General features: G+C 46.4%; 1 protein-coding gene across 4 annotated transcripts in view; it reads left to right on the forward strand.

The window, feature by feature from the left end:
• Positions 1–11,087, forward strand: part of LOC112236048 (sodium-driven chloride bicarbonate exchanger) — a 39,916-nt gene extending 28,829 nt beyond the window's left edge. For 2 of the 4 annotated variants that reach the window (XM_024404632.2, XM_024404655.2), the window contains 13 exons: positions 462–707; positions 863–968; positions 1,394–1,555; positions 1,983–2,096; positions 2,203–2,364; positions 2,659–2,910; positions 3,156–3,224; positions 5,563–5,736; positions 6,008–6,130; positions 8,953–9,020; positions 9,144–9,248; positions 9,678–9,714; positions 10,646–11,087. In XM_024404632.2, the coding sequence (XP_024260400.1) occupies positions 462–707; positions 863–968; positions 1,394–1,555; positions 1,983–2,096; positions 2,203–2,364; positions 2,659–2,910; positions 3,156–3,224; positions 5,563–5,736; positions 6,008–6,130; positions 8,953–9,020; positions 9,144–9,248; positions 9,678–9,696 (1,600 nt within the window). In that variant the 3' untranslated portion in view covers positions 9,697–9,714; positions 10,646–11,087. Of the gene's footprint in view, positions 1–461; positions 708–862; positions 969–1,393; positions 1,556–1,982; positions 2,097–2,202; positions 2,365–2,658; positions 2,911–3,155; positions 3,225–5,562; positions 5,737–6,007; positions 6,131–8,952; positions 9,021–9,143; positions 9,249–9,677 lie in introns of all 4 variants that reach the window. The other 2 variants (XM_024404649.2, XM_024404640.2) reach the window with 2 other exon arrangements.
• The last annotated feature ends 600 nt before the right edge of the window (positions 11,088–11,687 follow it).

An 11,687-nucleotide genomic window follows, 5' to 3' on the forward strand; every position in this document is an offset into this window, starting at 1 on the left:
GATGGGGGCATTGTCATCCCATGGGGGCATAGCCATGGTAGACAGAATAATGGCCTGCCAGCGGTTTTATACATGACCCTAAGCATGATGGGATGTTAAATGCTTAATTAACTCAGGAACCACACCTGTGTGGAAGCACCTGCTTTCAATATACTTTGCATCCCTCATTTTCTCAAGTGTTTCCATTATTCTGCCCGATATCTGTAGATAGTGCATAACATATCCCACAGATGTGGTCATATATGCGGTGGCAGGTAGCCTAGTGGTTAGAGTGTTGGGCCAGTAACTGAAAGGTTGCTTGATCAAATCCCCGAGCTGACGATGTAAAAACATATGTCGTTCTGCCCCTGAACCAGGCACTGTTCACAGGCCGTCATTGTAGATAAGAGTTTCTTCTTAACTGACCTGCCTAGTTAGATGAAAAGTGTAAGGTATCGGTGATGTTTTAACTCTCTCCCCAGGGAGTATGGATTATCCTACCTCTCACTGAGAACCTGTATAGGGCTGTGGACAGCGTTCCTCTGCCTGGTCCTAGTGGCCACAGATGCCAGCTCCCTGGTCTGTTACATCACCCGCTTCACAGAGGAGGCCTTCGCCTCGCTCATCTGCATCATCTTCATCTACGAGGCATTGGAGAAGCTCATCCACCTGGGGGAACACTACCCCATCAACATGAACAACAACCTGGACAAACTCACACAGTACTCGTACGTTTGCACTCGTTGCCTTTTTTAATCCAGAGCTAGGCATAAATCTGTGTCCGGGAAAACATTCCTTCGAGTTCTGAACGAAGGTAACATCTTCATTTGAGATGATTGTGAAGGAGGGATTTGACGGTGACGTGTTCTATTGTTTCTATAAGGTGTTCATGTGTTGAACCTCCGGATCCAAGCAATGCCACCATACAGTACTGGGAGCAGAACAACATCACTGCTTCTGAGGTCTACTGGGAGGCACTCGAGGTTAAGGTACCGTATAAGAGTGTCTAGTGAAATCTGTGCAGTCTATGGGAAGGATTAAGACAAATTCAGAGAAGTTCATCTGGGACAGGTCTCGTGTTCTGAGAAAAAAAAACCCTAGCCTTATAGTACAATTTGTGGTTTAATAAACTGAATTAGAGAGCAAAAACAGGTGTTCCTCACAAAGTGGCATACTCTCCCAGATGGAGCTGGTCCTGTGCAGAAGATTAAGGACATGTGGTGGGCTGGATTATTCTGGATTACCCCATGCCAAATCACCATAAAAGCACATTTTTTGTATTAATGTTGCTTTCTGTACTCTTAATCCAAGGCCCTCTTAACCAAAGGATTTTGTAATTGACTGCATTGTCATGCACTATTAATTCCACTTGTAGTAGGGCAGACCAATCACCCTCCTCTACCTATTGTTGCAGGACTGCATGGAGAAAAGAGGAGAGTTTGTGGGCAGTGCCTGTGGCCCTCACGGACCCTATATTCCAGATGTTCTCTTCTGGTCCGTGGTTCTCTTCTTCTCCACTGTCTTCATGTCAGCTTTCCTAAAGGAGTTCAAGTTCAGCCGTTACTTCCCCACCAAGGTAAGGCAGCAGACCCAGATCCTACTGTAATCCCACTGGTTTGTATCTATTATGCGTTTGTAGACTGCAGACAAGGTTTCTGTCCTTCTGCTGAGGTTTATGGTGCAGTGGAGCACTCTAGTGGTCATATGGGAGTACTGTGTGATTATGGTAGTTCAAAGCAAATTAGTAAAAAAATACAGGTTTTTAATTAAGAAAAGTGTCACGCCTCCCCCACTTTCGTTGGATTCTATTATGATTTAAGGGAGCACCACTTATCACGTTGTTTGGCCACGGAAGCCCCCCTTTTTTTTTTGGAGAATTGAATCCATAACCGTGGTGCTCAGTGTTTGAGTGCCCTGTGCAATCTGTGATTGATATTGAACAATGATATAGATGGTCCCTGCACTAAGACCAGGCGGTTGACATGCACCCCTCTCTTGCACAGTTGAGAGCTGTCATCAGTGACTTTGCTGTGTTCATCACCATCTTTACCATGGTCCTGGTGGACTATGCCTTAGGGGTCCCATCTCCAAAACTAAAAGTCCCCAGTGTGTTCAAGGTGAGCTATGTAACAAAGTATTACAAGGTGATTATACATTTTGACTCAAAATACATGTGCCATGCTATGTAGAGGCAATATCTGACAGCAATCCAAATCCTTGCAGCCGACCAGAGATGACCGTGGTTGGTTGATCAGCCCGTTAGGCGGCAACCCTTGGTGGACCACCATCGTGACAGTGATCCCTGCTCTGCTCTGCACCATCCTCATCTTCATGGACCAGCAGATCACCGCGGTCATCATCAACAGGAAAGAGCACAAATTAAAGGTACTGTAGGATACTGTAATGGCTCAGCTCAGCTCATACGGGAGGCTTTGTTCACCATAACCTGAATGTACACTTTTTAGTTGGCTTTGATTTGGTGCATGTGTAGTTGATTGTCAAATAGATTCCAGTACTGGTTGATATGGACTAAAAAAGTCCCTTTCAGAAATCTCTTTCTACTTGGGGAATTAGTTAACATTTTGACAATATTTTTCTGAACTATTATGAAATGTTTCCGCCGCGGAATATTGAGTAGTGTATTCTCAGTTGTACTGTATTGTGTTTCCCTCCCCACAGAAAGGCTGCGGGTACCATTTGGACTTGTTTGTGGTGGGTGTCATGCTGGGGGTATGTTCCATCATGGGTTTGCCCTGGTTCGTGGCTGCCACCGTTCTCTCCATCTCCCACGTCAACAGTCTGAAGCTGGAGTCGGAGTGCTCGGCCCCCGGGGAACAACCCAAGTTCCTGGGCATCCGCGAGCAGCGCTTCACTGGCCTCATGATCTTCCTACTCATGGGCTGCTCGGTGTTCATGACCTCTGTGCTCAAGGTCAGATAGCTTCTCTGAGGAATATTGTGTTGGCTCTAGCTTCTGGACTGTCGAAAATCCGTTCCTGTCGCAGTGTGATAAAAGTGTCGCTGTATTTATTTTGCACCCAGTGTATTAGTCTGCAGTGTCACAAAGCGGACCGATATTTTACGCTACGTTTTGTATAGTTGAATCTCACTTTTCAACCATTTCTTTGTTGATGCTTGTATGACTGAATCATAAAAGAATGTCTCTTGTCCCTTTAGTACATTCCCATGCCTGTGTTGTATGGAGTATTCCTGTACATGGGAGCATCTTCGCTCAGAGGAATACAGGTAGGAGATCACTAAACACACTGCAGTTTCTGTACAGTACATGACATTCAGTCGACATTGACTTGTTGTAAGGTGCAGGGCCGCGGTCGAGTGGGTAACAAGCCAGGCACAAGCGACATACACTGAGTGTACAAAACATTAAGGACACCTGCTCTTTCCATGACATAGACTGACCAGGTGACTCCAGGTGAAAGCTATGATCCCTTATTGATGATCCCAATGCCGCTTGATTTTTCACTCTCAACAGTTTCCAGTGTGTATAAAGAATGGTCCACCACCCAAAGGACATTAAATCAAATCAAATGTTATTTGTCACATGTGCCCGAATACAACAGGTGCCAGGTAGACCTTACAGTGAAATGCTTAAGAGTCTGGGGCCTCCCGAGTGGTGCAGCGGTCTAAGGCACTGCATCGCAGTGCTAGAGGCTTCAAAACACAGACTCAGGTTCATTCCCGGGCTGTGTCACAACCAGCCATGATCGGGCGGTGAACAATTGGCCCAGTGTCGTCCGGGTTAGGGGAGGGCTTTACTTGGCTCATCACACTCTAGCGACTCCTTGTGGCGGGGCTGGCGCCTGCTGGCTTCCAGGTTAAGCGGGCGGGTGTTAAGAAGCGTGGTTGGGTCATGTTTCAGAGGACGCATGACTCAGGTTGCCTCCCGAGCCCGTTGGGGAGTTGCAGTGATGAGACAAGGTCAACATTGGGTAGAAAAGGGGGCTAAAATACAAAATATAGGGGGAATATAATATAAGTTAAAAAAATAAAAGGGGAACAATAATATAACAATAACGAGGAAGGAGGTACCGGTACTGAGTCAATGTGTGGGGGTACAGGTTAGTCAAGGTAATTGAGGTAATATGTACAGTACCAGTCAAAAGTTTGGACACCTACATATTAAAGGGTTTTTCTTTATTTTTTATTGTTTTCTACATTGTAGAATAATAGTGACATCAAAACTATGAAATAATAGATATGGAATAATGTAGTAACCAAAAAAGGGTTCAACAAATCAAAATATATTTCCGGATGACTGACTTTCATGTTTTAAAGCAGGGCTTTCCAACCCTGTTCCTGGAGAGCTACCTTCCTGTAGGTTTTTGCTCCAACCCTATTCTAGCACACATGATTCTACTCATTAGCTAGTTGATGAGCTGAAATCAGGTTAGTTACAACTGGGGATGGAGTGAAAACCTACAGAAGGGTAGCTCTCCAGAAACAGGGTTGGAGAGCCCAGTTTTAAAGTAATCATGGACTGTTGTTTCTCTTTGCTTATTTGAGCTGTTCTTGCCATAATATGGACTTGGTCTTTTACCAAATAGGGCTATCCCCACCTACCTTGTCACAACACAACTGATTGGCTCTAACGCATTAAGAAGGGAAAAAATTCCTCAAATGAACTTTTAACAAGGCAAACCGGTTGAATTGAAATGCATTCCAGGTGACTACCTCATGAAGCTGGGTGAGAGAATGCCAAAAGTGTGCAAAGCAATCATCAATGCAAATAGTCCGGGTAGCCATTTGATTGCCATGCGGTAGCAGAGAGAACAGTCTTTGACTAGGGTGGCTGGAGTCTTTGGCAATTTTTAGGACCTTCCTCTGACACCGCCTGGTATAAATATCCTGGATTGCAGGAAGCTTGGCCCCAGTGATGTACTGTGCGGTACTCACTACCCTCTATAGCACCTTGCAGTCGGATGACGAGAAGTTGCCAACCAGGCGGTGATATAACCAGCCAGGATGCTCTCGATGGTGCAACTGCAGAACTTTTTGAGGATTTGAGGACCCAGGCCAAATCTTTTCAGTCTCCTGAGGGGGAATAGGCATTGTCATGCCCTCTTCACGACTGTCTTGATATGTTTGGACCATGATAGTTTGTTAGTGATGTGGACACCAAGAAACTTGAAGCTCTGAACCTGCTCCACTACAGCCCCGTCCTGTAGTCCACGATCATCTCCGAGGTCTCTGACCTCCTCCCTATAGGCAGTTTCGTCGTTGTCGGTGATCAGGCCCAGCCAACTTGACACAACTGCGGGAAGGGGGGGGGTGTACATGCCTTCCCTCCAGAGACCAGGGTTCAATTCCTATCTCCACCCTTCCTCCTACATCTCCCTCCTTATTCTCACCCCATCTGTTTCTGTGCATGTCTGAATAAAGCATGACATTTATTTTAAAAAACAAACATAGGCCTGTAAGGCTAAGTCCCAGCACACTTGACCTACATCTAAAGCTAATTTCACAAAGACCATCTGAGGACATTAAAACACAGTACAGAAACACATAAACCGGAATACAATGGTCCTGAGGTTGTAATGTAATCCATTGTTCTATTGCTTATCAGTTATTTGACCGTCTGAAGCTGTTTGGCATGCCAGCCAAGCACCAGCCTGACTTCATCTACCTGAGACACGTTCCCCTGCGGAAGGTCCATCTCTTCACCATCATCCAGCTCAGCTGCCTGGTCATGCTCTGGGTCATCAAGACCTCCAATTATGCCATCGTCTTCCCCATGATGGTTAGCAAACATCTTTCTGCCTTATACAGTAGATTCATCTGGATGGAGTTACAGTAAATGCCAAATATGCGAAGGCAATCTGGGTACTTAGCTTTATTTGGCCATATTGTAGATTGAAGTAAGACAATGTCTTAAGTTATACATTGTGAAACCTAGATGTCTTGATGCTCTACAGAAACAGGAGATAGGCTCCTGCCCTATGGCTGGGACAAAAATGACTTCTGCAGAGGATTCTGTCTGTATAGTAATGTAGGGTTTGTGTTCCTTGCAGGTGTTGGCGCTGGTGTTCATTCGGAAATTGATGGATTGCTTCTTCACCAAGAGAGAGATGAGCTGGCTGGATGATCTAATGCCAGAGAGTAAGAAGAAGAAACTGGAGGATGCTGAAGAAGAGGTATGAAACAGTGGAGGCTGATGAGGGGAGGATGGCTCATAATAATGGCTGGAACGGAGCCAATGGAAAGGCATCAAACAGAAATAATGTGTTTGATTGATTTGATACCATTCCACTCATTCTGCTCCAGCCATTACCACGAGCCCATCCTCCCCAATTAAGGTGGCATCAATCTCCTGTGGTATAAAAATAGCATCAAGGAAGATTAGCCCTTTGGGCTAAAATAAACCCTAAAAATCAACACATGACACTAATATGCCATATATCTATCACGTTTCAAGGAGGACCCAGATACAGACAGTGTCGAAGAAACAAACGTTTATTTATAATACAGGGGCCGGCAAACCAGGGATCAGAAATCCAGAGAGGGTGCAAATGGTCCAAAACGGCAAGCAGGGTCAGGGCAGGCAGGGTCAGGGGCAGGGCAGGCAGGGTCAGGGCAGGCAGGGGCAGGGGGTCAGGGGCAGGGGGTCAGGGGCAGGCATGGGGCAGGGGGGCAGGGCAGGCAGGGGCAGGGGCAGGGTCAGGGCAGGGGGGCAGGCAGGGCCAGGGCAGGCAGGGGGGGCAGGGCACAGGCAGGGCAGGCAGGGTCAGGGCAGGCAGGGGCAGGCAGGGGGGCCAGGGCAGGCAGGGGCAGGACAGGCAGGGTCAGGCAGGGTCTGGCAGGGCCAGGGCAGGCAGGGTCAGGGCAGGCAGGGTCTGGGGGGCACCCCCAGCACCTCTCCTTCGGGCTATAACCCTCCCAGTAAATCAGGTACTGGATCCCCCTGCCCCTAGGTCGAACCTTCAGGAGACGCTTCACTGTGTACGCCGGTTGGCCGTTGATGAGACGGGGGAGTGGGGTGGGCCAGGAAACGGGAGACAAATGGCTGTAAGATATGGGTTTAACTCTGGACACATGAAAGGTGGGATGTATACGAAGCATATGGGACAAAAGAAGACAAACAGCAGAGGGGCTAATGACTTTGGAGATGGGAAACGGGCCCGAGAAACCGGGGGGAGAGTTTGCGGGATCCCACCCAGAGGGGCAGATCCCAGGTGGACAGCCTTACCTTCTGCCCTAGACGATACCGGGGAGTCCGGTGGAGTCCGGGGAGTCCGGTGGCCGACCGGGCACTCCTCCAGGTACGGTGACTGCGGCGGACAAACATCCAGGCAGAATGTATGCCGACCTCGTCTTCCTGCTCAGGGAAGAGCAGTGGCTGATACCCTAGGGAACACTCAAACGGGTGATAGGCCCATGGCAGAGCAGAGAAGGGTATTGCGGGCCTATTTGACCCACACAAGCTGCTGGCTCCAGGTGGTGGGGTTGGCAGAGACCAGGCAGCGCAGAGTAGTCTCTAGGTCTTGGTTGGCTCACTGCGACTGGCCACTGGACTGAAACCCCGGAGAACAGGCTGGCCGACGACCCAATGAGGGTGCAGAACGCCTTCCACAACCTTGATGAGAATTGAGGACCCCAGTCGGAGATCATGTCTACTAATAGTCCATGGATCCGGAAGACGTGCTGCACTATGAGCTGGGCCGTCTCTTTGGCAGAGGGTAGCTTGGGGAGAGGAATGAAGTTCATGGCTTTGGAAAACCGATCCACCACGGTCAGGATGGGGGTGTTGCCATGAGACGGGGGGGAGACCCGTGACAAAGTCCAGGGAGATGTGAGACCAGGGACGGTGAGGGACAGGCAGAGGTTGGAGGAGACCAGACCGAGCTTGCCAAAGAGTCATGTTCTGTGCACAGACAGTGCAAGCGGCGATGAATGAGGAAACGTCAGGGACCATATGGTAGGCCACCAAAAGCGTCGTCACACAAAAGCCAGGGTCCTACGGGAGCCCGGATGGCAGGCAAGCCTGGAGGAGTGGGTCACTTCAGGGCCGCGGAGTGGACCGCGTCAGGCACGAACATCCAGTTATCTGGGTCCTCCCGGGGTTCGGCTGGGAACACTGCTCCTCCCGAACCTGCTTCCCTAATCCCCTGCTGACTGCCATTGCCAGGCACGAGGTGGGAAGGATGGTCTCAGGTTCCGGGGTAGTAGTCGTGGGGCTATAGCGGCATGACGTCCGTCTTGGCATTCTTGGATCCCAGCCGGGAGGAGAAGGAGAAGTTGAACCGGGTGAACAGTAGGGCCCACCTAGCCTGCTTGGAATTGAGGCGCTTGGCGATGTGGAGATATTCCAGGTTCTTGTGGTCGGTCCACACAATGAATGGATCTTCAGCTCCCTCTAGAAAGTGCCTCCACTCCTCCAACGCCATCTTCACATGGAGAAGCAACCGATTCCCCACATCGTAGTTCCTCTCTGTGGCGTTGAGGCGGTGGGAGAAGGCGGCGCAGGGATGTAACTTGAGGTCCAGGGGAAGCCAGGGTGCTGCAGCCCCCGGATAAAGCAGCGATAAAAGTTGCCGAATCCCAGCAAACGTTGCAGCTGTACTCTGGACAGAGGCTGGGGCCAATCCACCACCACTCTCACCTTCCTGGGATCCATATGTACACTCCATGCAGCGATGATGTAAACCAGAAAGGGGATGGTGGAGCGATGGAATTCGCACTTCTCTGCTTTTACAAAAAGCTGGTTCTCCCAGAGGAGTTGGAGAACAAAGGTTTCACTAATAATTGGGAAGATGGGCGACACCTGGAGGAGGGTGGAGCCAAGCAAAAAGACAGGTGAAACAGATCAGGGTGTGACAATATCAGTAGATCATTTTTACTTGAGATATGTAACTTCCGTTGTAATAGTTCATCTCTGCGTGTGTTTTAACAAATGTATTACTTACAGTACTAGATATCACTAGTATAATAAGTTTCTGTTGATTTTCTTATTCCTAAGGAGGAGGAGCAAAGCATTTTGGGAGAGGAAGATGGAGTAGTGCAGGTGCCGTTAGAAGGATATCAAAAGTAAGTTATCAGCCACTGTGAGTGGAAAAAATATTAATAGAATCACACTTCATGCTTCATTAGTAGTCAAATAGTTTACTGATTGTTGTGAATTATTATGCATGATTATGTCTTGTTTTTTAGGAGTGAATCCGCACTCAACATCACTGATGAAATGTCCAGAGGCTCTTTTGGAAACACGTGGAATGTCAACTCTGACAACTCTAAAAAAGAGCTAGACTCAAAAAGGTATTGAATTGCCTCAGTCGTGTTCATCCGAAATCAACACATTGATGTTGAAAACATCTCTTTGTTTTTTTGTTTTTCTGTCCGTCTGTATAAAAATGTATGAATATGAATCCGAATTTAAGATGCATACATGTAACTCAAACCTTCTTGCTAATTTCCCTGCGGCATCAGTTCATTTAGAATATCTCAATTTAGGATTCCTCCTCGAGTGTATTTGTGTTATAACCCATTAAAGAAACAAATAACATCTATGTACATTGAATCCATAGAATGCCTCATATTTACCAAGTGTAATGTTCATATAAAGGATTTTTAGGAAATTGATACTGTGAGTCAATACTGTAAACAAAATGGGTTGACGGTACATTTTAGAGCTGACGAGTTGTTCCATTTCTTGACTGTATTTTCCCATTCCATCTCTATCATAAGTTCCCTTATATCCTCATAGATGCTGAATCCCCCAAAGGTAAGAGTCTGATCCCCGTGCCCTTGCTTGCTCATCCTTAGTCTGTTTGGTCAGTTTTTTGAAGAAAAAAAATGAAAAAAAATATTTTTATCGTTGCATGATATGATGCAGGACAGGAAAATGTCAATTTTTTTAAATTGATCATTTGGTTGAAACTATATGCTGCTTATTTTGCATTCTAACAAATTGTCAAGTTACATTATAATTCTTTTAGTTCATCAACACTGAGAGTGCGCAGCTCTTAGGAACTGCCGGTGTTAGGCAAAGGTAAACATTATGGATGCTAAGTCCATTAACTTTCCACTGCTTGGAATATAAACCCATGCATATGACAGGCAGTGGAGAGTAAACATGCGCTCAGTTTAAAGTGACATGACTGAGACAGCAAGGATGTAAAGTGCATGAAAGATGCTAACTGTATCAATCAGTCTCTGCTAGCATGCCATTCATCCTTTGACTGTATGCCTCAGCCAATGGCTGTGCAGGGCAGTTTGACAAGGAGCACTACAGTACAGCATGCTAGCTGTAGGCTCCGATATGCAACAACTAGAGAGTGACTTATTACTAGTACATCTCTCCCGAGAACTGCTCTTTCATGAACATTGTCTGAGGTCTTGCCCATCAGACCCCATACCGCTCAGCTGCCTGGAACATACAGTACAATACTATACATGTGAGTGGATTAGCATGAGGTTACTAAAGCATGTCAAATAGGAACCTAATGTTAATGTAAAGCCCCTCCCAACTGAGACATCAGTTGATGATACATTTGGGGGCAGTTTCCCGGACACCGATTAAGCCTAGTCCTGGACTAAAAAGCATGCTCCATGGAGAATCTTCATTGTTGCAGCTGGACAGCTGATCGGTATAAAGCTTACGTTCTGAAGCTGTATACTTGGAAAGCACTAACAGCCAGTGTTTATACCCACAGCTTATCCAAGAACAGTGGTAGGAAAGAAAAGAAGAGAAGAAAGATGAGGAAGGGCTGCTTCGACAGGGAGTCACGTTTATGACGTTTCCCCCTTCACTGTGTTCTAAGCAAATCAATATTGTGTGCCACAGTTTACCATTCCTTTATGTTTTGTCTTGTAAATCTTTGTGTGTTCAAAAGCTTAAAACAGTCTCTTTTTTTAGTTGACGTCTCCAAAACTGTTCTTTGTGAGGCAACCTAAAGACATTTATTTATTGTATGTATTTTGTATGTTTTTGTATTTTTTCCAGTATCATAATATTACAGCTGTTTGGAAGTTGATAAATTATCCAACTAGATAAACACTCCATTTAAAAGTTTGTGCAATACTGCAGTTAAAGACTATGAAAGCAAGTATATATATATACAGTGGGGCAAAAAAGTATTTAGTCAGCCACCAATTGTGCAAGTTCTCCCACTTAAAAAGATGAGAGAGGCCTGTAATTTTCATCATAGGGACACTTCAAATATGACAGACAAAATGAGGGAAAAAAATCCAGAAAATCACATTGTAGGATTTTTAATGAATTTATTTGCAAATTATGGTGGAAAATAAGTATTTGGTCAATAACAAAAGTTTATCTCAATACTTTGTTATATACCCTTTGTTGGTAATGACAGAGCTCAAACGTTTTCTGTAAGTATTCACAAGGTTTTCACACACTGTTGCTGGTATTTTGGCCCATTCCTCCATGCAGATTTCCTCTAGAGCAGTGATGTTTTGGGGCTGTTGTTGGGCAACATGGACTTTCAACTCCCTCCAAAGACTTTCTATGGGGTTGAGATCTGGAGACTGGCTAGGCCACTCCAGAACCTTGAAATGCTTCTTACGAAGCCATTCCTTCATTGCCCGGGCGGTGTGTTTGGGATCATTGTCATGCTGAAAGACCCAGCCACGTTTCATCTTCAATGCCCTTGCTGGTGGAAGGAGGTTTTCACTCAAAATCTCACGATACATGGCCCCATTCATTCTTTCCTTTACACGGATCAGTCGTCCTGGTCC

This window comes from Oncorhynchus tshawytscha, linkage group LG03 (assembly GCF_018296145.1).
Source record: "Oncorhynchus tshawytscha isolate Ot180627B linkage group LG03, Otsh_v2.0, whole genome shotgun sequence".
Taxonomy (NCBI): domain Eukaryota; kingdom Metazoa; phylum Chordata; class Actinopteri; order Salmoniformes; family Salmonidae; genus Oncorhynchus; species Oncorhynchus tshawytscha.